The sequence below is a fragment of the Kogia breviceps genome, chromosome 13, assembly GCF_026419965.1.
Source record: "Kogia breviceps isolate mKogBre1 chromosome 13, mKogBre1 haplotype 1, whole genome shotgun sequence".
In the NCBI taxonomy this organism is placed as follows: Eukaryota; Metazoa; Chordata; class Mammalia; order Artiodactyla; family Physeteridae; genus Kogia; species Kogia breviceps.
In genome coordinates this window covers 74,853,097-74,874,814 of record NC_081322.1, presented here as the reverse complement: position 1 = coordinate 74,874,814, position 21,718 = coordinate 74,853,097, and the positions used below count along the sequence as shown (strand labels likewise).

Below are 21,718 nucleotides of genomic sequence, written 5' to 3'. Positions count from 1 at the left end.
AACCCAGGTTTTGAGTTTGGTATTTGTTCTTGCAAAAGCCCACAGCTATAGCTGATGTGTCGCTGCCACATGCCCGGTGTGGGTGACCGTGGAATGTTTGTTCTCCCTACAGCCTATTTTGCTTGGTGAAAATGAAAGCCCGCTAGTAAAGTAAATTTGCTTTGAATACCGATTTAATCATTTTCTCACAAAACTGAAGCTCTCTGTGTTCCAGACAGGACAAAAGGTTAGTTTGATATTGTGCCAACAAACAAGAAACCATAACTAAGTAGTTGAGAATAGGTAAACACAAATGGCTTTGGAGAGGGGGAAGTGTCTGGTGGGATGCCAGCGTGGAGCCCAGATTTAACAGCTTCATCAAAGGGAATGTGTTAAATGCTCATTAACTGAATTTACAAACGATTCCCAACTGGGGGGTGTTGCAAACAACAGAGGAATAAACACACACACACACACACACACACACACACACTCACTAATTACATGCACACATGCATACAAAGCAGGAAATGAAGGAACATTCTGCTTGGAAAATAAAGCCAAGATAAAATAGTTTTAAATATAGACATTCAAAGAAAGCATTAACATAGATTTCATACAGAATTAAGGGAACAACAACTTGCCAATAGTAAGCTGCTGTCTCTGGTGAAGGTTACTGGGCCACTGCAAGGGGTAAGGGGGGAGACCGTGCCCATGGTGGCAGGGGGTGTGCACACCCCCAAAGGATCCTGGAAAGGATCTGAAACACACTCAGAAGGAAAGCAGGGGCCGCTGGACACCAACGGAGGCAGAGTAGAACGCTTGATGGTAACAGGCCACCAGATGCTAAATATTTGTTCCTGAAATCCCTAATTTTCTAGGGCTTCAGGAGCCATTGACCCAGACCACACTGTAGGTCTTGGTGGTGGAAAGGGCCACAGCGGATCACACCGGCACCCCACCGTCACCCTACAGATGCTTAAGAAGCCATTAGGAACAGACTTCTTAGGGTGTTGTTTTGAGTGTTGCAGAGGCATCTTGAGGAAAAAAAGTGCATTCTAGGTCTTCAGTGCATCCTGATGGCATCAGAAACTCAGAGCGCAAACAGCACCTCTACGCGTGCGCCAGCCCTGAAATCGGACCCTCTCGGCTTCCCCTGCTGACTCCCGGGGCAGTGCGTGGAGGGAGGGGAGGCAGGGTGGGTAAGCAGACTGGCCGATGGAGCACCTGGGCTGCAGTTCTGCTGCTGCTAAATATTTGTGTGACTGGGGGCAAGTCTCTGGATCTCTCTCTCTGGGTCTTAGTTTCCTAATAAGATCAGAATTTCTTACTGGAGAATCCATAAATTAGCTTCAGGGAGATCTCAACTCCCTTGTTTGTAAACATTTTATGTGAATGTGCATATGTGCTTTTTTAAAGAGAAAGAACATATCCTTTAGGAAAGAATCATATTTTAAAAGATGTTCATGATGTAAGAAAGTCAACAACCACTATCACTGGATTATTCCTAAGTTTAGCGAGAGCTGAACTTCAATCCTTACCCCATACAATCCCTTCCATCTCTAACCCATATAAACAACCAGAGGTTCAGGTAACAGAGCAAGAATCTGAGGTGCCTGCCTATCATAGGTCACCAAACCTATAATCCAGACATCTTAGGTGTGTTTGGACTGAAAACCACTGGAGTCTCTTGGCTCAATTAGAACGTTAGAACATAGGAAAAGTAAGTTCAGGGTTGCAGCTGCGATTCATGCTTAGACCATTTCTTCACTTGAAAAGTAGAGAAAGGGGGAAAAACTTCTACCAGAATTACCACAGGAAACCCTACTCAGGTATCTTGGAACTTAAGGAAAATAGTGGAAAAGAGAAAAATATATAGCATCTCATGGCTTTTTGAAAAACAAATGTAATGTCATACCATGTCCTCAGCCAAACCTTGTCAAGGGTCCTCTGGCTACCACCCTGTGAAATGGCTTTTCTTGGGCCCGCAAACACCCAGAGGCCACAATGTGAAGTAATGCAAACACGGTAGGGTGCTAGGTGCTTATCTCATTTAGCCCACGTCGCAACTGTAGCAGGTGGACAGTGTTAGCTTCATCCTCGTTTTCCAGGTAAAAAAGGGGACTTTGGAAACGGGGAGGCAACTTTTCTAAGGCCACAGATGGCAGGTGCTGGAGGTTGGATTCAAGCGCAGGCAGTCCCACTTCAGACCCTACCTACGGGTTCAACAATCGTGTCGGAGTCCCATGAGGGCGTGAGGGGAGAGGTGAGAAGGGCTGGAGCGGGAGAGAAGGAGGTGGCATCACGTATGTTCAGTGTGCGTGTACGTTCTTGCTCCTGTGGGCATCCCGTAAGTACAGTATGGATTGGGTACAAAGCTGCTTGAATTTTACCTCCTACCTATTTCCTCAGACAATTACTCCAGCATATTATGTTTCAAGGCCAAACAAGTCAATCTCTCTCTCTCCCTCTCCCTTTCCCTCTCCCTCTCTGTCCTTACCCCTTCTCTCTTATCCTCTCTTATTCTCTAACCAGAAGACCCTACATTCTTTTTTTTTTTTTTTTTAAAAACACCTTTTATTTCTATATCTGTAAAAGATGCTAAGTGACCTGAGTTCTTTTCGTTTGTCTGGCCGCACCATATGGCTTGCAGGATCTTAGTTCCCTGACCAGGGATCGAACCCATGCCCCCTGCAGTGGAAGCACGGAGTCCTAACCGCTGGACTGCCAGGAATTCCTGACCCTATATTCTTGAAGTTCTGTTGCTTAAAAAGTCTGTGAGGGGCTTCCCTGGTGGCGCAGTGGTTAAGAATCCACCTGCCAATGTAAAGGACAGGGGTTCGTGCCCCGGTCCGGGAAGATCCCACATGCCGCGGAGCAGCTAAGCCCGTGCACCACAACTACGGAGCCTGAGCTCTAGAGACCGCGAGCCACAACTACTGAGCCCATGTGCCACAACGACTGAAGCACGTGTGCCTAGATCCCGTGCTCCCCAACAAGAGAAGCCACCGCATTGAGAAGCCCGCATGCTGCAATTTGGAGTAGCCCCCACTCGCCACAACTAGAGAAAGCCGGTGCGGAGCAACAAAGACCCAACGCAGCCAAAAATAAATAAATTTATTTTAAAAAAAGCCTGTGAGAATACAAATTCAGAATAACGGCTACCTTTGTAGGTGAGGGAGGGCATGTGAGAGGTGAGAAGTACAGCGTGCCTTTAGATGTGTAAGTTATATGCCTTCTCAAGCTGGACCATGAGCATGGACTTAATGGTTTATATGCTTTCATCTGAAAAATATGAATATTATTAAATATTAAACAATCTTTTTCACAGTCAGCCTGAGAAAAGCTTTACTTGGCCTTAAACATGTTCATACCACTTGACTGAGCAGCTGCATTTCTGGGAATCTATTCTAAGGAAATAATCTGAAATGAGGACAAAGATTTATATGCCAAAGGTTCATCACAACGTTATTTCTAATTTAAAAATCTTGAAATAATTTTAAAAGCCTAACAAAGAAGAATGATTGGGCAAATTATGCTGCATCTGCGAGCTGGAGTATTATATATACGTCAAAAAACAATGCTTACGAAGAGTTTTTAACGGTGTAAGGAAACACACTTGATGGAATTTTAAGTGGAAAATCAGAATATGAAATTACGCATAAAATAAGATTTTAGAGTTCTGGAAGAGACTGAAAGAAAAAGACTTGAAAGAACGAGGCAACTAGTGGGCACCTTTGTGTTGTACAACTGTGGCCCTTTGGACTTGTTTCTAAGTTCTAATTTTATGCAACTGAGTATAAATTACTTTTATTTCATTTTTGGGGGGCCACGCTGCACAGCTTGTGGGATCTCAGTTCCCCGACCAGGGACTGAACGTGGGCCACAGCAGTGAAAGCACAGAGTCCTAACCACTAGGCCACCAGGGAACTCCCAGTATGTATTACTTTTATAAAATGGAAAAAATAAAACTAAAAAATTATCTGCTTATTGCTTCTTGTCATCAAAAATCTTCTGAGGGCTTCCCTGGTGGCGCAGTGGTTGAGAATCCGCCTGCCGATGCAGGAAACACGGGTTCGTGCCCTGGTCCGGGAAGATCCCACGTGCCGCGGAGCGGCTGGGCCCATGAGCTATGGCCGCTGAGCCTGCGCGTCCGGAGCCCGTGCTCTGCAACGGGAGAGGCCACAACAGTGAGAGGCCCACATACCGCAAAAAAAAAAAAAAAAAAAAAAAAAATCTTCTGGTATGTTCCTGTACTGGCGGTTGGGAGGACTTTTGTTCCTTGGCCTAGATAATGTGCTCCTGCTGACAGAATAGCTCACAGGGTTATGGACGGGCCTTCTGGAGCTCCTGGTCCCCAAACAATTCAGTGTCTCCTGTTTTGTGTCATCTATTCCAAGACTAGATGGAGATGAGGAAAGCCCAGTAGGAGACCCAGGTAGATACACATGCTTCTGACCAAGTAGGGAAGAACTATGGTCATGTGAGGTAAGGGTGTGACGTTTCTCTGGTGTGTACACACACACACACACACACACACATACACACACACACACCCTCGCCTCGCCACAGCGTCCCTGCCCACATTCCACCCGGCCTGCACGCCACAGGAGGAAGGTATGTGGCAGGAGTCCAGGGCCTCTGAGGCAGCTGTCTCGGGGCCCAGGTGGCCGCAGGGCAGCCGTCACAGCTGGGAGGTGGAGAGTGGGTGCAGGAGCTGCTCTGTGAGCCTCTCTTCTTCATGGCCCCCTCCTCCTTCTTCAGGTCAGTCATTCACCCCAGAGGAAAGTCTTTGGCTAGTTTAACCAGCTGCGGACGGCTCAGAATAAGGAAGAAATAAACCTGGGCTTAGCTGCAATCACACGATAAGCCTTGTGGAGTGGGGTCCCCAGAGAGAGTTGCGAAGGAGCTCGTTGAATCTCTTCAGTTTTCCTTCTAGGTACACGTGAGTGTCCTTCCCTGCCCCCTGGATACATCTCTAGGTGTGTCCTCACCGCAGAGAAATGAGCTATGCTTAGAAGCAGAGGCTGCAGCTGGGGAGAGGGCTGGGCGTACTATAGGTGGAGGAGAGGGCAAAAAAGCAAAAGGCACCACCTGGGACTCCTTACCACAATCTTGATCAGATGTTAAAAAATACATATTATGTATATTTATTATATATACGTATATTTATATACTTTATTTATCTTATTTTATTTTTGGCCGTGCAGAATCTTAGTTCCCTGACCAGGGATCGAACCCGTGCCCCTTGCAGTAGAAGCGCAGAGTCCTAACCACTGGACCACCAGGGAAGTCCTCAACATACTTTATTTTTTTGTTGTTGTGGGGTTTTTTTGGTTTTTTTTATGGTACGCGGGCCTCTCACCACTGTGGCCTGTCCCGTCGCGGAGCACAGGCTCCGGACGCGCAGGCTCAGCAGCCATGGCTCACGGGCCCAGCCGCTCCACGGCACGTGGGATCTTCCCGGACCAGGGCACGAACCCGCGTCCCCTGCATCGGCAGGCGGACTCTCAACCACTGCGCCACCAGGGAAGCCCCTCAACATACTTTAAATACATATTTACATTTATTTAAACTATAAATACTTTAAAGGTGTTTGATTATGTTTGATATATATTTACATATTTTAAAATATATTTAAAGATGTTTTATATATGTATCTGTTTGATATATTATGTGTATAGATACATGATTTTTAATCATCATAATATCAGGCAGAGCTTAATAAGCAAATTTATTAAGTCAAGTAGTACTCAAGGCCTTACTCCCCTTCTTCCCCCCAACACAGTTCCCTTCTTCACCCCCTCCTTCCCTGACATAACCACTCTTAGCTCTTTTGGTTATTTTATTTGTTTGTTTTTGGCATTGTCGTCATCTTTCTAAATTATGTGCTTATCCTGCTATTTCTTTTTTTTTTTTTTTTTTTTTTGCGGTACGCGGGCCTCTCACTGTTGTGGCCTCTCCCATTGCGGAGCACAGGCTCCGGACGTGCAGGCCCAGCGGCCATGGCTCACGGGCCCAGCCGCTCCGCAGCATGTGGGATCCTCCCGGACCGGGGCACGAACCCGTATCCCCTGCATCGGCAGGTGGACTCTCAACCACTGCGCCACCAGGGAAGCCCTATCCTGCTATTTCTTAGATTCTTTTCCCCCGCTACAGACATACAGATATTATCTATTGACTTCCTAATATGAAAGATGATGATTTAACATTCCATCCTGCCTCCTTCCCCTACCCCTCCTTATTTTTCCTTTTTTTATCCTCCCAATGTAATGATTGTGTTATCTCAGGTCCTCTGAGAAGCAGAAAACAAGGCAAAATTAGAAATGAACGAGACAGGGCTTCCCTGGTGGCGCAGTGGTTGAGAGTCCGCCTGCCGATGCAGGAGACACGGGTTCATGCCCCGGTCCGGGAGGATCCCACGTGCCGCGGAGCGGCTGGGCCCGTGAGCCATGGCTGCTGATCCTGTGCTCCACAATGGGAGAGGCCACAACAGTGAGAGGCCTGCATACCGCAAAAAAAAAAAAAAAAAAAAAGAAAAGAAAAGAAATGAACGAGAAAAAGCGGTGGTTCCAGGGCAGATCTGACACCATGAAGGAGAGGGGCAAGGAAGGAAGTTTGGGTAGGAAGAGACTTAGACTGCAGGGTAGTTCTGAGAAATCCAAGGCCAGGCTGATGATGAGACCCAGACTAAAGACTGCCCAGTGAAGAAGTCTTGCACTGGGCAGCAATGGCTGGCCCTTGTTCCCCTGCTTGTGCTCAGATGCTGGCTGGGAACCCAGGAGATCAAGCCTTCCCTGAAGACAAAAGTGGGTCCCCAAGGAGGGGATATACTCCGGAAGCAGGTTGTCCTTTGATAGGAAGTCTGAGTGGTCCACATCCATGGCCACCTCATTTATATTCTAATTTATGGTTTTGTTAAGGTTCAGTGCTTCTACTATTGCGACTGAATGAATATTGTTCATAGCTGTGTCATATTGTGTACTATAACCATATTACTTTTTTCATTATTTTTCCTTTCTTGGAGTTTTCTTCTTTATTACTTTTCTATCTATTTGTCCATTATTCCGCTCCAAATCTTCTGACAGAGTATAAAACACTCTGCAATATGATGGAACCCATTGGTATATCAGTCAGTTCCATTTCTTTATTTTTTTGATCTATTCTGTCTGGAGCCCCTTTCTGGGTTGGTTGTGCTTTGCTTACTCCCTCATTTCAGTGGAGCAAGTCTTCTAAGAACTTGTTGAGAAGGGATGTAAGTGATGTAACTATTTTTATTTATTTATTTATTTGGTTGTGCCCAGTCTTAGTTGCAGCAGGCAGGCTCCTTAGTTGCCGCTCCAGGGCTCCTTAGTTGCGGCTCGCCGGTTCCTTAGTTGTGGCATGTGAACTCTTAGTTGCGGCATGCATCTGGGATCTAGTTCCCTGACCAGGGATTGAACCCGGGCACTCTGAATTGAGAGCAGAAGATCTTATCCACTGCAGCACCAGGGAAGTCCCGATGTAACTATTTTGACCCCTTATATGCTATTAGTCTACCCCATACTTGATCATTTCTAGGTTAGAATTCATTCGTACCTCAGAATTTGGAAATTACTGTTCTTGGCTTTTAGGGTTACTGTTGAGCAGTCAATGCCATTCAGATTCCTGGTGGTTTATGTGACCTTCTTTTTGCTTTCTGGCAGCCTTTAGGGTCTTCTGTTTATCCCTAGTGTTCTATAATTTCACAATGATGTGCTTTATCCTCTATGTTGGGTGATAGGTGGGTCTTTCTAATCAGGAAACTCCTGTCTTTCACTTCCAGGAAATTTTTGTTTATTATTTCATTGACTTCTTCCATTCTGTTTTTTCAGCTCTCTCTTTCCAGAACTTATTATTTGGATATTTGACCTATTGGACTGATCATCTAATTTCCTTAGACTCTGTTTCATTTCCTATCTAGTTCTGGCAGATTTCTTAAACTTTATCTTCGAAGACTCTTATAAATTGTTGTTGTTTTCAGAATATTCTTTTTTAAAAAAAGTTGTATTTGTTTTTCTTCCTCTTGCCTCACTGAGCATACTCAGTGTATATATACATGTATGTATACACATAAACAAAAATGCAAGAGAACAAATCCATACTTTTATTTGTTCACTTTTCAATAAGTTTAAATCTTCGAAGGGTTACAGCATCACACAGATTCTGTGTCCAATGGCCTTAGGAGGAAGGTTGCTTTGGAATCTGGCATCAACCGTGCCACTGGTTCCATGAGCTTGAGTTATCTCTCCCCAGACTACTCTGGTTTTGTTGGGTTTTCCCACTAGGAGTTACTGTGTTCTGGGAATTCCCTGGAGGTCCAGTGGTTAGGACTCCGTGCTTTCACTGCTCAGGGCCCAGGTTCAGTTCCTGGTCTGGGAACTAAGATCTTGCAAGCCATGGGGCAGGGCCGAAAAATAAGTTACTATGTTCTTTGCTTTGTACACAAAAGCGCATCTCTTGGCTAGACAGAATTTTAGTTTCATCTCGAGCATATACACCTTCAATTTTCAGAAGAGCTGCGTGTTCCCTCTGGTTCCAGGGACCCTGCTTCTAGCCAGCAAAAAAGGCCTTGGACCATAGCCTTCCAGAGATCTGTCGTTTTAGAAGTCCTGTTCCCAGCAGGCCTCCACAGGCTCCAAGATGGCTGAAAGAGCCTCAGTGTGTATTTTCAATGCAGTTCTGTCCCTCAGATTGTCTCTGCTACCTTTGAGTTCATTTTCCCCACCCATCTGTTTAGCTGTCTTTCAGGTCCACATATTTCTTCTGTTATTGGATGGTTCTTTGTTTACACTTAAGACTGAGGCACCAGGGCTTCCCTGGTGGCGCAGTGGTTGAGAATCCGCCTGCCGATGCAGCAGACACGGGTTCGTGCCCCGGTCCGGGAGGATCCCACATGCCGCGGAGCGGCTGGGCCCGTGAGCCATGGCCGCTGCGCCTGCGCGTCCGGAGCCTGTGCTCCGCAACGGGAGAGGCCACAACAGTGAGAGGTCCGTGTACCACAAAAACCAAAAAAAAAAAAAAAAAGACTGAGGCACCAGAAACCAGACTGGAAGCCCTGCATTGTGGGGCTTCCTTTCCCAGAACCTTCTTAGGGTTCTTGGCTCCAATACGCTTGTTCCTGTGGGTGTTCTCCACACCCCACACTCCATGTAATTAATTTTGTTTCCTCGGTTATATTCTACATCAGTTGCTACTGTTTCCCTCAACCTGTGTTCAATCTTCCCAACTTTGGTTGGCATTTCTCATTTCTGTTATCCACCCCCCCATCATTGTTGTTCTTGTGGTTTTATTTTATTTCCCCCCTTATTTCCATTTTACTGCGATTTGAGGAGGGAGTGGGGACAAAGAACATATGTTCAATGCAATGTAGTATGTATAACGAGACATCATGCTTCTCCTATGTCTTTTTTATTGGGGGGGGGGTGTACTTGGGCCTCTCACTGTCGTGGCCTCTCCCGTCGCGGAGCACAGGCTCCGGACGCGCAGGCTCAGCGGCCATGGCTCCTGGCTCAGGGGCCTCACACTTTCAACACAATCCGTATCAACAGTCTATCTCAAAAATGGTTGAGGGCTTCCCTGGTGGCTCAGTGGTTGAGAATCCACTTGCCAATGCAGGGGACACGGGTTCGTGCCCCGGTCTAGGAAGATCCCACGTGCCGCGGAGCGGCTGGGCCCGTGAGCCATGGCCGCTGAGGCTGCGTGTACGGAGCCTGCGCCTCGCAACGGGAGAGGCCCGCATACCGCTAAAAAAAAAAAAAAAAAAAAATGGTTGAAAAAGTATCTCTTTTGTAGAATGTGCTCAGAGGAAACAACTGCCCATCAAATTTTCTTATCCCAAGATACCCTTCTTCTGTGACACTCTTTTGATCTATTTCTTCATTAAGGTAATAAAAGGTTACCATTTACTGAGGACCTCTTGTGTGTACTTTACACTCAATATGTCTCATTTCATCTTCACAGAATCCCTGCAAGGTAGGCATTATTATACCCATTTTACAGACAAGGACTGTGGCTCAGAAACGTTTCCCAGGAAACTCAGCTGACAAGATGTGGAGCCTGGATTCAAGGAGGCATCAGTCTAACTTCCAAGCTGACTGCTCTTTCCAGGGCACTTTGCTGCCCATCCCCAGGGGTTGTTCAGTGCTTGGTGACAGCTGTGACAGCAGGAGTAACACACCAGGAGCTCTGTGAGAGAATGTAATTTCCATGCAGGTAGAGCCCTCACCTGCCTTGTCTACATCCATCTCCCAAGCGCAAGAACGATACTTGATGCATTGAAAACACACAATCAATATTTTTAAACAAACAAACGAATGAATGGATGAACATGATATCCTTTAATTCTCTGAGCAACGCAGTCGTAACTCTTACATTACCCTTTCATAAAAGGTTAGAAAACAAGTTTCAGAAACTTGGGACGTCTGTTTTCTGGGGATCTTCCCTTTCTAGAAAGTGTTGTTTTTATGTAATCTGAGGAATAACCCGTGCTAAGGTGTCAGCTAGGACCTAAGAGGATAGCTGAGTTGGCTTGGCTTCATGAGTTCAGAATTATTCATCACTGGAGAAGATGTAGAGGAAAGGGAACCCTTCTACACTGTTGGTGGGAATGTAAGTTGGTGCAGCCACTATGGAAAACAGTATGGAGGTTCCTCAAAAAACTAAAAATAGAATTACCATATGATCCATCAATCCCACTCCTGGGCATATATCCAGACAAAAATATAATTCAAAAGATACATGCACCCTTATGTTCATAGCAGCACTATTCACAATAGCCAAGACATGGAAGCAACCTAAGTGTCCATCGACAGATGAATGGATAAAGAAGATGTGGTACATATGTACAATGGAATACTACTCAGCCATTAAAAATGAATGAAATAATGCCATTGGCAGCAACATGGATGGACCTAGAGATTATCATACTGAGTGAAGTAAGTCAAAAAGAGAAAGACAAATACCATATGCTATCACTTATATATGAAATCTAAAGTATGACACAAATGAACTTACCTACAAAACAGAAACAGACTCACAGACACAGAGAACAGACTTGTGGTTGCCAAGAGGGGGTGGGTGCGGGAGGGATGGACTGGGAGTTTGGGGTTAGCAGATGCAAACTATTATATATAGAGGATAAACAACAAGGTCCTACTGAGTAGCACAGGGAACTATATTCAATATCCTCTGATAAACCATAATGGAAACGAATATGAAAAAGAACGTAAATATGTGTATAACTGAATCGCTTGCTATATAGATAGAAATTAACACAACATTCTAAATCAACGATACTTGAATAAAATAAATTTAAAAAACAGAATTATTCAGCATTCATTCAACAAAATACTAGTTACTGTCCACTATGTGCTGGACTGGGAGACTGAAATTCATTAAATCTCATCGTAGCTTCACAATAATACTGCTAGGTAGCCAGTCGGTCTAAAACCAAACTCTTAAATATCCATTTGCCAATGAAGAGTTCGCTTAAAATTCAAACTCTGTTTGAGAATTTGGACTTCATTTTAGTGTCCTGTGTTTTCTTGGCATTTTGGAGCAGTTTGATGATTTAAAAAAATTAGTTCCTTGAAGGGCACATCTAACTTAATTTTGTATTTCTGTTAGGTATTGCTTGAACTTGCACGATTTTTAAAAAACGATGGGATTGTTTTGGACACTTGAAAGTGCCTATTTGACCTATTTGACCTATTTTTGAATAGTTAAGCTCTTTTTAGTCAGTTTATGTAAAGCCTTTTATTCAGAATTTAAATTAAATTAAAACTTTTAAATTTAATGATGTTTATTTCCAGGACACCTGAATGGTTGTACAAATGCTACATAGGGGACTGATGTTACGTAAAATATTCTCCTGCCAGGCTGTAATGAGTAAAAAAATGAAGACAGACGCCTAGGCACCCCACTTACTACCCCATTCCTCTTTTCCTCCTTCCTCTCCCTCCACTGCTGTCCAAGGACGAGGTGGAGCTCCTCCTGGCTCCCTATTTTTGCCAAATGCTATGTCTCCTGATCTCTGAGTCAAAGGAAAGAACTCAGGTGGGTCACTGAGAGGATGTATTGGAGGCAGGCAAAACTTCTGGCAACTTCTCCAGCAAGCTTACCTAACTATTCATCCAAAAACTATGCTCTAAAACATCAGTGGGGCATGTGAAAGGCTTAAAATAGGAATGACTAAAACAGCTAGAGAGATAGATAACTTTGTAGCATTTGCAGTTACTTTATTAATTGTAGAAATGCTCATAATAATTCAAACAGGTAGCAAAAGGGAGAATTACATTCTTTCTGCCTGCCTAACACATCCTTGGATCAGAATTTGTGAAATTTGTTGACTAGTTGAATGTGTCCCTATTTTTTTTTTTTGGCAGTACGTGGGCCTCTCACTGCTGTGGCCTCTCCCGTCGCGGAGCACAGGCTCCGGACACGCAGGCCCAGCGGCCACGGCTCACGAGCCCAGCCACTCCGCCGCATGTGGGATCTTCCCGGACCGGGGCACGAACCCGCGTCCCCTGCATCGGCAGGCGGACTCTCAACCACTGCGCCACCAGGGAAGCCCGAATGTGTCCCTATTTTTGATAGGAGAAAATGGAATCAAATGGCTCAGAGCAGTTTGAGGGAGAGGTAAGAGCCCAGCGTTAGGCGTATGAGTAATGGAATTTTAGAACATGGACCTGTCAAACTCAATCTAGGAAACATAAACAGACTGCTCACAAACTGTATACTTTGCTACTTTTTTAATAGGTCAAAAATAGATGATTCTTTAAAAAAAAAAAAGACAGCACAACTGTATCTATTTTCATATTTGGAAAACTACTGGGCAGTCAACCTAATTTCAGAAAGAATTTTTTTTAGAATTCCCTGGACATCATCTGGAATAAAGATGATGTCATTCCGACACTGCAGTGCTAGGTGGGTGGCTAAGCTCATCTGACCCTCAACCCCTGTGGGTCCCCAGAGATTCTGATCAGTGTCCCTGAGGCTGACTTACTGGTCTGGGCATAATGAACTAAATGTCCTTCCATGCTATAAAATTCTACCATTCTAACTTTTCAGGCATTAAAATTATATTTTAAAAAGTATATCCATAGGGATGGTCATCACCAAAGTGGACTTCGCAACGTTGCTGACCGTGACGGCTGAATCGGCCACCTGATTGTGCGAGAAGCCACATCAGCTGCAGGTACATTCTTTTATTAAAAAATTTATTTATTTATTTTTGGCTGCTTTGGGTCTTTGTTGTTGAGTCTCTGTTGCTGTGTGCGGGTTTTCTCTAGTTGTGGCGAGCGGGGTCTACTCTGCGTTGCAGTGCGTGGGTTTCGCATTGTGGTGGCTTCTCTTGTTGTGGAGCACGGGCTGTAGGCACGCAGGCTCCAGTAGTTGTGGCACGAGGGCTCCGTAGTTGTGGCACACGGGCTCTAGAGCGCAGGCTCAGTAGTTGTGGCGCACGGGCTTAGTTGCTCCACGGCAAGTGGGATCTTCCTGGACCAGGGCTCGAACCCGTGTCCCCTGCACTGGCAGGCGGATTCTTAACCTCTGCGCCACCAGGGAAGCCCCTGCAGGTACATTCTTGCGTGAAGTGTGCAGGCTCTGGGACCAGACTGCCTGGGTTCGAGCAGTGGCTCCCATACATCCCAGTGTGTTGTCTTTCCTTATCAGTAAAATAAGGATTGTACGTACCTACCTCACAGGGCTGTTGTGAGGATAAAATGAGCTAATATGGGTAAAGAGCTAAGAACAGTGCCTGGCACCTGGTAAGTGGTACATGGAATGTTAGTTAGGAATGTATTTCTATCATTTTTATTTATGTGAACTATTTGAAATTACACAAGGTGCTTTTTAGTTACCAATGCACAGGAGTGCATTCGTAGGTATGGTAAATGAACAGTTGCTCCTTTTATTGGGATTGATATATATATACTAATATGTATAAAATGGATAACTAATAAGAACCTGCTGTATAAAAAAATTTTAAAAATAAAAACAAAAAACCCCACAATTGCCCCTTTTAGAATCCCAGAATGCAATTTCCCAGCAATGCAAGTCCTCATCTCTTCCTTTCACTTTGCAGCCACCTCTACCAAACAGCTTTCTCCTCATCTCTGGGCTCTTTGCTTTGCATGTGTGTACAATGTTCCTTCTTCCTCCATCATAGCCTACTTAATTCTGCTTTGGGAAATTTTTTTCCCAATACTTAACTCACAAATCTCCTGAACCCTCTTCTTCTTTTCTCTCACACTTTCAAGTTTATTTTATTTTTAGTCACCCAAGCGATACGGGAAGTGGCTGGTAAAAGCTAGAATCATGCTATTGACAGGCTGCATCAAAATGAAGGGGGGACGTTGCAAAAGGAGAGTGTCCAAGGCTGGAAGGAAGGGGCCCAGATTCCCCCCAGTTTCAAAGTTCTATGTCTGCCATCTCAGATTTAGATCCATATTTTATGACCACTTACCTTCTACCTCATATGGGTTAAGCACTAGACTAGAGCTTTTAGATGGATTATCATTTGATGCTCATGGTAACTCCTTGAAGTTAGGTATTACCCCCATCTTACAGATGAAGAAAAGCAAAAATAGACAGGTAAATAACTTACCCAAGACCACATAACTGGAAAGTAGAGAACTAGAGTTAGAACCCATACATTCTTTTTTTTTTTTTTTGTGGTACGCGGGCCTCTCACTGTCGCGGCCTCTCCCTTTGCGGAGCGCAGGCTCGGGACGCGCAGGCTCAGCGGCCATGGCTCACGGGCCCAGCCGCTCCGCGGCATGTGGGATCTTCCCGGACCGGGGCACGAACCCGCGTCCCCCGCATCGGCAGGCGGATTCTCAACCACTGCGCCACCAGGGAAGCCCGAACCCATACATTCTTATTCCAAGCTCCATTCTCTTCCCACTATTCATAATCCCTCCCTTACATAACCGTAGAAGTAAAATAATAATGGTCAAATTTCATCAATATTATGCCCTTGAAACTAAAAGTTCCATTCAAAATTCCATAGAAGTTTCTATATAGCTCTTCATCCTCCTTTAAATAAATGAACTTTTTATCCAGCGCTCACTCCATCCATCCATCCATTCACCCATCTATCCTTTTATTAATTTTTTATTATTAAATATATTCCAGCATTGTAATAAGTCCTGAAGAAATCCCTATCTTTAAGGAGTTCTCAGTCTAGGGAAGGGGACCACGTGTAAGTAAAAATTTGCAATATAATGTGGTGAATGTTAATACATAGTGGTACTAATAAGGTTTTAGAGAAATGCAGGAGAGGTGGGGAGGGGAATTTCTAACTATTCTCCTAGGGGCAACTTTTAACACTAGGATCTCTGGTACTTTAGAAGGTCAGTGAAGGAAACCACTTGAACTTGTGCAAAGTTTTCTCAGAAGGGTTTATGTCCAAGGGAGGAGAGAAGTGACAGTTTGACTGGGGCATCACAGAAGAGTTTTAACTGTGTTAGTGTTTGAGCTGATCAAGAGTTTGCCAGGAACCAGAAGAGGAGGAGGATATTCCAGGCAAAAGAAACCACAAATGGAAAAGTACATGCAAATAATTTGCTAGGACTCCTACCTAGAGTACCATTCAAAGGAGTACCAGGAGACTAAGCACCTAGGATAGGTGGTTAGGATTTGCATAAAGAAAGGAATGGTATGCAAGGCCAATAATTAATTCTCAAGGATACTAAAAATGCTCTCAAAAGCATTATTGCAGTTCATGGTAAAATTGATTCTTCAATGCCATTAAACAAAATGATAGAAGTTCTTTCTGTCCATTTCCAGAAAGTTGCAACAAATTCTCTATATTTTGGGATAAATTTGCATTCAGGAGTTGAGCTGGGAGCCTAACCTTGTTTCTGGGGGATAATGTGTTCTGAATTCCAAACAATGGTTTACAAAACTCTGGAGAGCCATGAGGCTATGACTTGGCATATAGTAGCACAGCCTTAGAGGCAGGCCTGATGTTCAAACACAGGGCAGGGAAAGAGGATACGGCGCCAAATGAAGACTTGCTTGTGACTCTAAAAGGGGCAAGAGAGGTTTTTGAAGGTGAATTTTACTTGAGGTAATAGAGGTTAAATTTCTTTTCTTTTTTGGGGGCTGTGCTGTGAGGCTTTTGGGATCTTAGATCTTAGTTCCCCGACCAGGGATTAAAGCCGAGCCTTCCGTAGCGAAAAGCATGGAGTCCTAATCACTGAACCACCAGTGAACTCCCTAGAAGTTAAATTTCTGACATGGGTTTCACCCTGAAGTCTCTGCAACACTACTTTTACTTTCTTCCCAAACTTCTGGGGTTGAGATTAAGTAAATTAGTGAAATTAAGATACATATAAATATAGTTATATCTCTCTATAAATATAGATATATCTATAATCATCAGCCAGAGAGGAAGCTGGTCTGAACTGGAACTGTTTCTATAGATCTCAAGGCTCATTCGCCAGTCTCCTCAGCTAGGACAGAAGCAATGTTTCTAAGCCTGAGAATTCCCCCTTCTGTCTGAGTTGATCAATACATCTTTTTGCATCCTCCAGCACAAAAACCCAAATGTGCTTCCTTTTCTAAAAGGGAGCCTCTGTCTCTCTGGGATTAAGAGGGCATAGTCCCATGACACAGTTTGCACTCGATTTTTGGCATCTGAAAAACCTTCCCCCTTTCAAGAACTGTGGGCAACCAGTCAAGAGGGAACAGTACATTGGCATTTGGACTGAAAATCTTACCTGCCAACTGGGCTGCTCTTAATGTACTTTTTCTGAAACTGGGGGAAGCACATGTAACAGGAACAGGCTTTGTGCTATCGGAACATTTTTGATGAGCACATCTGCACTGAGTTGAAGGGGAAGCCGGCCAGCTGTGTTTGTTCACTTTCTCCTGTACCAGCTTTCCTCGGACTCCTGAACACTCTCGTAGCGCAACTGTTACCTCTCAAGACTCATATTTCATTTCTTTACTTTATTAATACCATAACCGCGGAATCACACATTTTATACGTAGTTGCTCTAACTGACACTCTAGCACGTTTCTCTCAATTACTCGTCACCTTCTATGCTTTGGTTCTGGTGTCAATCTTGCCAAGAAGGTGACTGGAAATGGACCCAAAGAGAGGTTCACTAGCTTCATAGGTTCAAACTGATACTTCTTCCAGGGTTCCCTTCCACAATGCTATTTTCATTCATCAAGTATTAATTGGGTATCAGCTGTATCAGGCACTGTCCTCAGCTTCTCAGAGAAAAGGGTGAGCAGAATAGACTTCTGGAAGTAACCCGGGAGGCCTCCACTCACCAAAGCCCAGTCCAGACCCGGAGAAGGAGCCAGAAGGGCCTCCGGAGCCAGGCTGGGGAGGAGGATTATGGGGGTGGAGTGGCGGACGGTAACTCAGCATCCATGCCTCAAGCTGTGGTGTACTCAGACCCTTGTTCGTAACCACTGTTGCCTTCTTTTTCCTTTAATCATTTTTGACGAACAAATCTAATCTCCTTTTTAATTTAGAAGGAAAAGAACCTCACATCCTATAATATAAATTTTTCAACAGAAAAAGAAGGAAAAAAGTTGTTCAGCCAGCTGAGAAGACGACTTCAGTAGGATATTAAATGCTAAATAGTTAATCAGATGGTCCCGGTCCCCTGAGGCTTGGAATATGCAGTTCAGAGTTCCATCCTTCATTCCTGGCATGTGTGGAGATATTTTAAAATAATTTCATAGATAAGCTGAGGGTGGAAAAGCTCTCGCGTTTTAACAGTAAAAACTTTTCTTGGCTTCCAGAATAGTTTCAGAGTCTAGTGGGGGAGAATTTTATATAAATATCTACATAATTTTTGAATATATCTTATATAAATGATAAGTCACAAAAGCGCAAAACCTGGCAGAGAAATTTCTGGACAGTGGAGGCTTCCTAGCCCTCTCGGAATGCTGACCGATTCATTGGTGGCACTGAAAAGCCCACAGACTGACAGTTACTTTCTACCTATTAGCTATAACAGTCCCCTCCCGAATATTCCTGCACAAAGGTCAGAAGGACATTTCCTTACAGAAAAACAGTCTTAAAGTTTGAAAAGAAACAGCCTACATACCCTGCCGTCTTGGTCCTCCATGAAGGGAGCTGCCGTGTTGCTATCAGGCCATACGTTCGAATGTTCTCCAACTTCCTTTCTGACTCAGATCGAATGAATTCGCAGCGCTGATGTAAGGCTCTTAATGGCAATCTGTTTTCAATTCAGGGCAGATGTGGGACACTCTTGTAGCTCTAGGGATTATCAACTTTAAAACAAATCGCCTTCAGGATGATAAGTCAAGAGGCAGTAACTGCTTCCTGAGGCCTCCTTGGGGTTCCTTCCAAATGCTTAACATATAACACAAGAACTATGGCTTAAAAGCAGGTTTTGCTCCTGAGGTTCCCAGGCTTGAGAACGAGGCTTGCAAATACTCCTCAGAAACAAAGCTTGTAAATACATCTCAGGGCGATTAACTAGAAATTCAGATATTTTAGTTACATGCCAAAGTGATCAAAATGTCCCTGCCCCCTTCCCCACCAATCTGTCTTAGCACTATGTTTAGTCCATGGAGTAGAGCCTTTCCACAAATTGAAATTGAATTGTTCTGGTTCAGAGTTTTCTTGGCTCAAAGAAAGGAAGGGGAGGACTATTCCAAGACTTCCACAGAGAAACATCCAGAAATCAATTTAACATGATAAGTTTAATGTTCTAGACTTAGTGTTCCCGTGGCACGAACTGCCTACAACTCAGAGCACGCTCTTGTCGGAGACCAATCTGTAGGGTTGGGTCATTCGCCAGGATTTAAGACTCAAAAAAACCCATAGCTGGTGCTTAGTATAGTTTAACCCCATTATTTAATAAACCCGAAAATAGGTTTTAAAAAAAACTACTAACTTGCAAAAAATCTGAAGGAAAAATTTTAAGATTTTCAAACAAAACTTTCCCCATAAAGCACACACAGGTAAGTTTAGGTATAAGTAACACTAGTGAAGAGTCAGAAAATAGTCACAGTAAATTATATATTTAGAAAACACAGTCTATTCTTTAAAATTAATGAGTGTGACATAATGAAGCTACATGGCAAAGCATTAAGTCACTCACCAATGAACATTATGGCTACAGTTTCTCTTACCTTCATGGGGAGACAGAGATTAAACTTCCACTAGCTTACACATGTGCTAAATAACCATGAAGCAGCATTACATGAGGGTGTTAAGCATTCTGGATGGGACATAAAGGGACCTGTCCCCAGGTTTCTTTAACTCAGTGGCTGTGGGCAAGTCACTACCCAGGCCACAGTTCCATTTGTAAAGTGGCTGAACTAGACGGTCTCTAAAATCCAAACCTCACATATCAGTTATGATGCATTCATCAAGACTTGGTAGAGAACAGAGGGTAAAGGGCTTTTCTTTCTTTTGTTTTCAAGAATAATCACTAAATGCCACTAGGTGGACATCTCAGACAAAATTTTTTTCCACCTTGAAGCATATATTTATAAGTATGGCCGCAAGGCAGGTTTTAGCTGAAAAGTTGGATCTGAAGGGTAAAGAAAGCTACTACCTTATACAAATCAGACACCTAGATTTTTATTATTGTTTTTTCTTTTGTTTTATGGGCTCCTGGGGAAACACTTAGCTAAGGCATACTCCAGAATTCTCATCCTGCTTATCGGCATCAGTAATGTACTTACTTAGCAAACTTATTAGGATTAGTTAATTTTTTAAAAAAATTAAATGAGGTAAGGAAAGTCAGATGTTGTCAGAGAGAAGTGGGTAATTTTGATAGGTAGGGTTAAGGTGGGGGATACCTGATGGAGGATGGGGAGTGTGATGTGGTGAAAAAAGCAGGGAATTATGAGTCTAGTTCCAGGGCTACTACTTCTACTGCTTAGCCTTGAGGCCTTGGCCACCTGACTTCTGTTTTCTAGGTGTCCATTTCCTCATCTCTACAAGGAAGGCATTGGTCTCTCCATCCTCTTAGTTGCCCAATAATCAAAAAAGAAATTCTACCCCATAGGATGTAGCTTTTGTTTTAGAGTTTGACTCTCAGAAGCACTGAAGCCAAGACTATAAACTCAGTGTACATCTGATAACAACTGGAGATCAGGCAGAGATCCACAGTTAACCTGTGATACGATCTTTTTTGCAACTGTGGGAGATCCTCACTTACCTGCAGAAAAGAGCTCAGATATACCAGTAAAATCCTGTTACATAACATCATAATAATAAACATTTCCTTTCCACAAACTTATTTACATTCCTCAGCTATAATTTGATAATATATGAACATTTAAAAAACCATGTATAACACTGGCATTGTGGGTTGAACTGTGTGTCCCACCTACCAAATTCATAAGGTGAGGCCTAACCCCAGTACCTCAGAATATGATCTTATTTGGAGATAGGGTCTTTACAGAGGTAACTTAATCAAAATGAGGTCATTGGGGTGGGCATGAATTCATTGTGACTGGTGTCCTTATAAAATGGGGAAACTTGGACAAAGAGACATGCTTAGGGAGAATGCCACGTGAACAAGAAGACAGCAATCTACAAGCCAAGGAGAGAGGCCTGGAACAGAGCCTTCCTTCACAGCCCTCAGAAGGAACCAACCCTGCCAACATCTTGTTTCTGGACTTCTGGCCTCCAGAACTATGGACAATAAATTGCTGTTGTTTAAACCACCCAATCTGTGGTACTACTTTGTTACAGCAGACCAAGCGGACTAACAACTGGCATCCTCTGAACAATGACTGTGCATTATCTTGCATCCTACTATGTGCCAAACACTCACGTAAACAAATCAAGGTACTCTAGGGTTTAAGACTGTGAGAGCTGGAAGAAACGAGCATTGAGACTGGGTTGACAGTGGACGAAGGCCATCAGCAGCATTATTTTTGTAGTTTTAAAGATGCCTTCTCGCCCCCTCCATTCCAACACACAATGTAACACGACTGATTCAACAAAGCACACAAAATGCAAAAAAATATAGACACCTAAGGAAGCCCAGTGTTTGGGAGGGTGCACACCTGGGAACACCCATGGCTCTGTTTTTATTCAAGGTGCCGAGTGCTGACTCAGCACAGGAATTGGGGTCAGCTCTGTTACTCTACCAGCTCCTCCACAGGGCATGCCAATCCAAGCATTTACAATACACCCTCTTATTAATCATAAGAACTTTTTCCCAAATCAGAACAGATGAAGAAATAATGTGTTATTATTTCATATCACAAAAAGTTAGGCTGCACTGATTCTCTCTATTAAGGCACTTTATCAAAAATAAAGGGAAATGCGAAGAAATGGGCATAGTGAATGCACATTAAAACAAGCATTATTACATAGAGCAACTTGATAATAGTTTCCAAAGATAAAATTCAGACCGGATCCAGCACCATTATTCTCAAATGCCTTATCTGGCAAAGTCTGGAAGTGAGTAAGTTTTTTTTTTTTTTTTTTGCGGTATGCGGGCCTCTCACTGTTGTGGCCTCTCCCGTTGCGGAGCACAGGCTCCGGACGCGCAGGCCTAGCGGCCATGGCTCACGGGCTTAGTTGCTCCGCGGCATGTGGGATCTTCCCGGACCAGGGCACGAACCCGTGTCTCCTGCATCGGCAGGCGGATTCTCAACCACTGCGCCACCAGGGAAGCCCAGTGAGTAAGTTTTATAAAACCATTATGAAGGAAATGCAAATACCCTGAACCTATATATTAATTAAAATCAATCTCCA

At 43.8% G+C, this 21,718-nt stretch overlaps 1 protein-coding gene, 1 non-coding gene and 1 pseudogene across 7 annotated transcripts in view; all 3 read right to left on the bottom strand.

The window, feature by feature from the left end:
* Positions 1 to 21,718, bottom strand: part of SASH1 (SAM and SH3 domain containing 1) — a 668,710-nt gene that overhangs the window by 240,088 nt on the left and 406,904 nt on the right. For 2 of the 6 annotated variants that reach the window (XM_067010983.1, XM_067010987.1), the window contains exon 1: positions 18,075 to 18,137. The exons of 2 other annotated variants lie outside the window; for them this stretch is intronic. In XM_067010983.1, coding sequence (XP_066867084.1) covers positions 18,075 to 18,095 — 21 coding nt within the window. In that variant the 5' untranslated portion in view covers positions 18,096 to 18,137. Of the gene's footprint in view, positions 1 to 18,074; positions 18,170 to 21,718 lie in introns of those variants that run through there. 2 more of the 6 variants (XM_059083442.2, XM_067010988.1) reach the window with 2 other exon arrangements.
* Positions 5,198 to 5,270, bottom strand: TRNAR-UCU (transfer RNA arginine (anticodon UCU)). Its single transcript has one exon. It is a non-coding gene; the product is annotated as a tRNA-Arg (tRNA).
* Positions 8,145 to 10,244, bottom strand: LOC136792444 (large ribosomal subunit protein eL33-like; annotated as a pseudogene).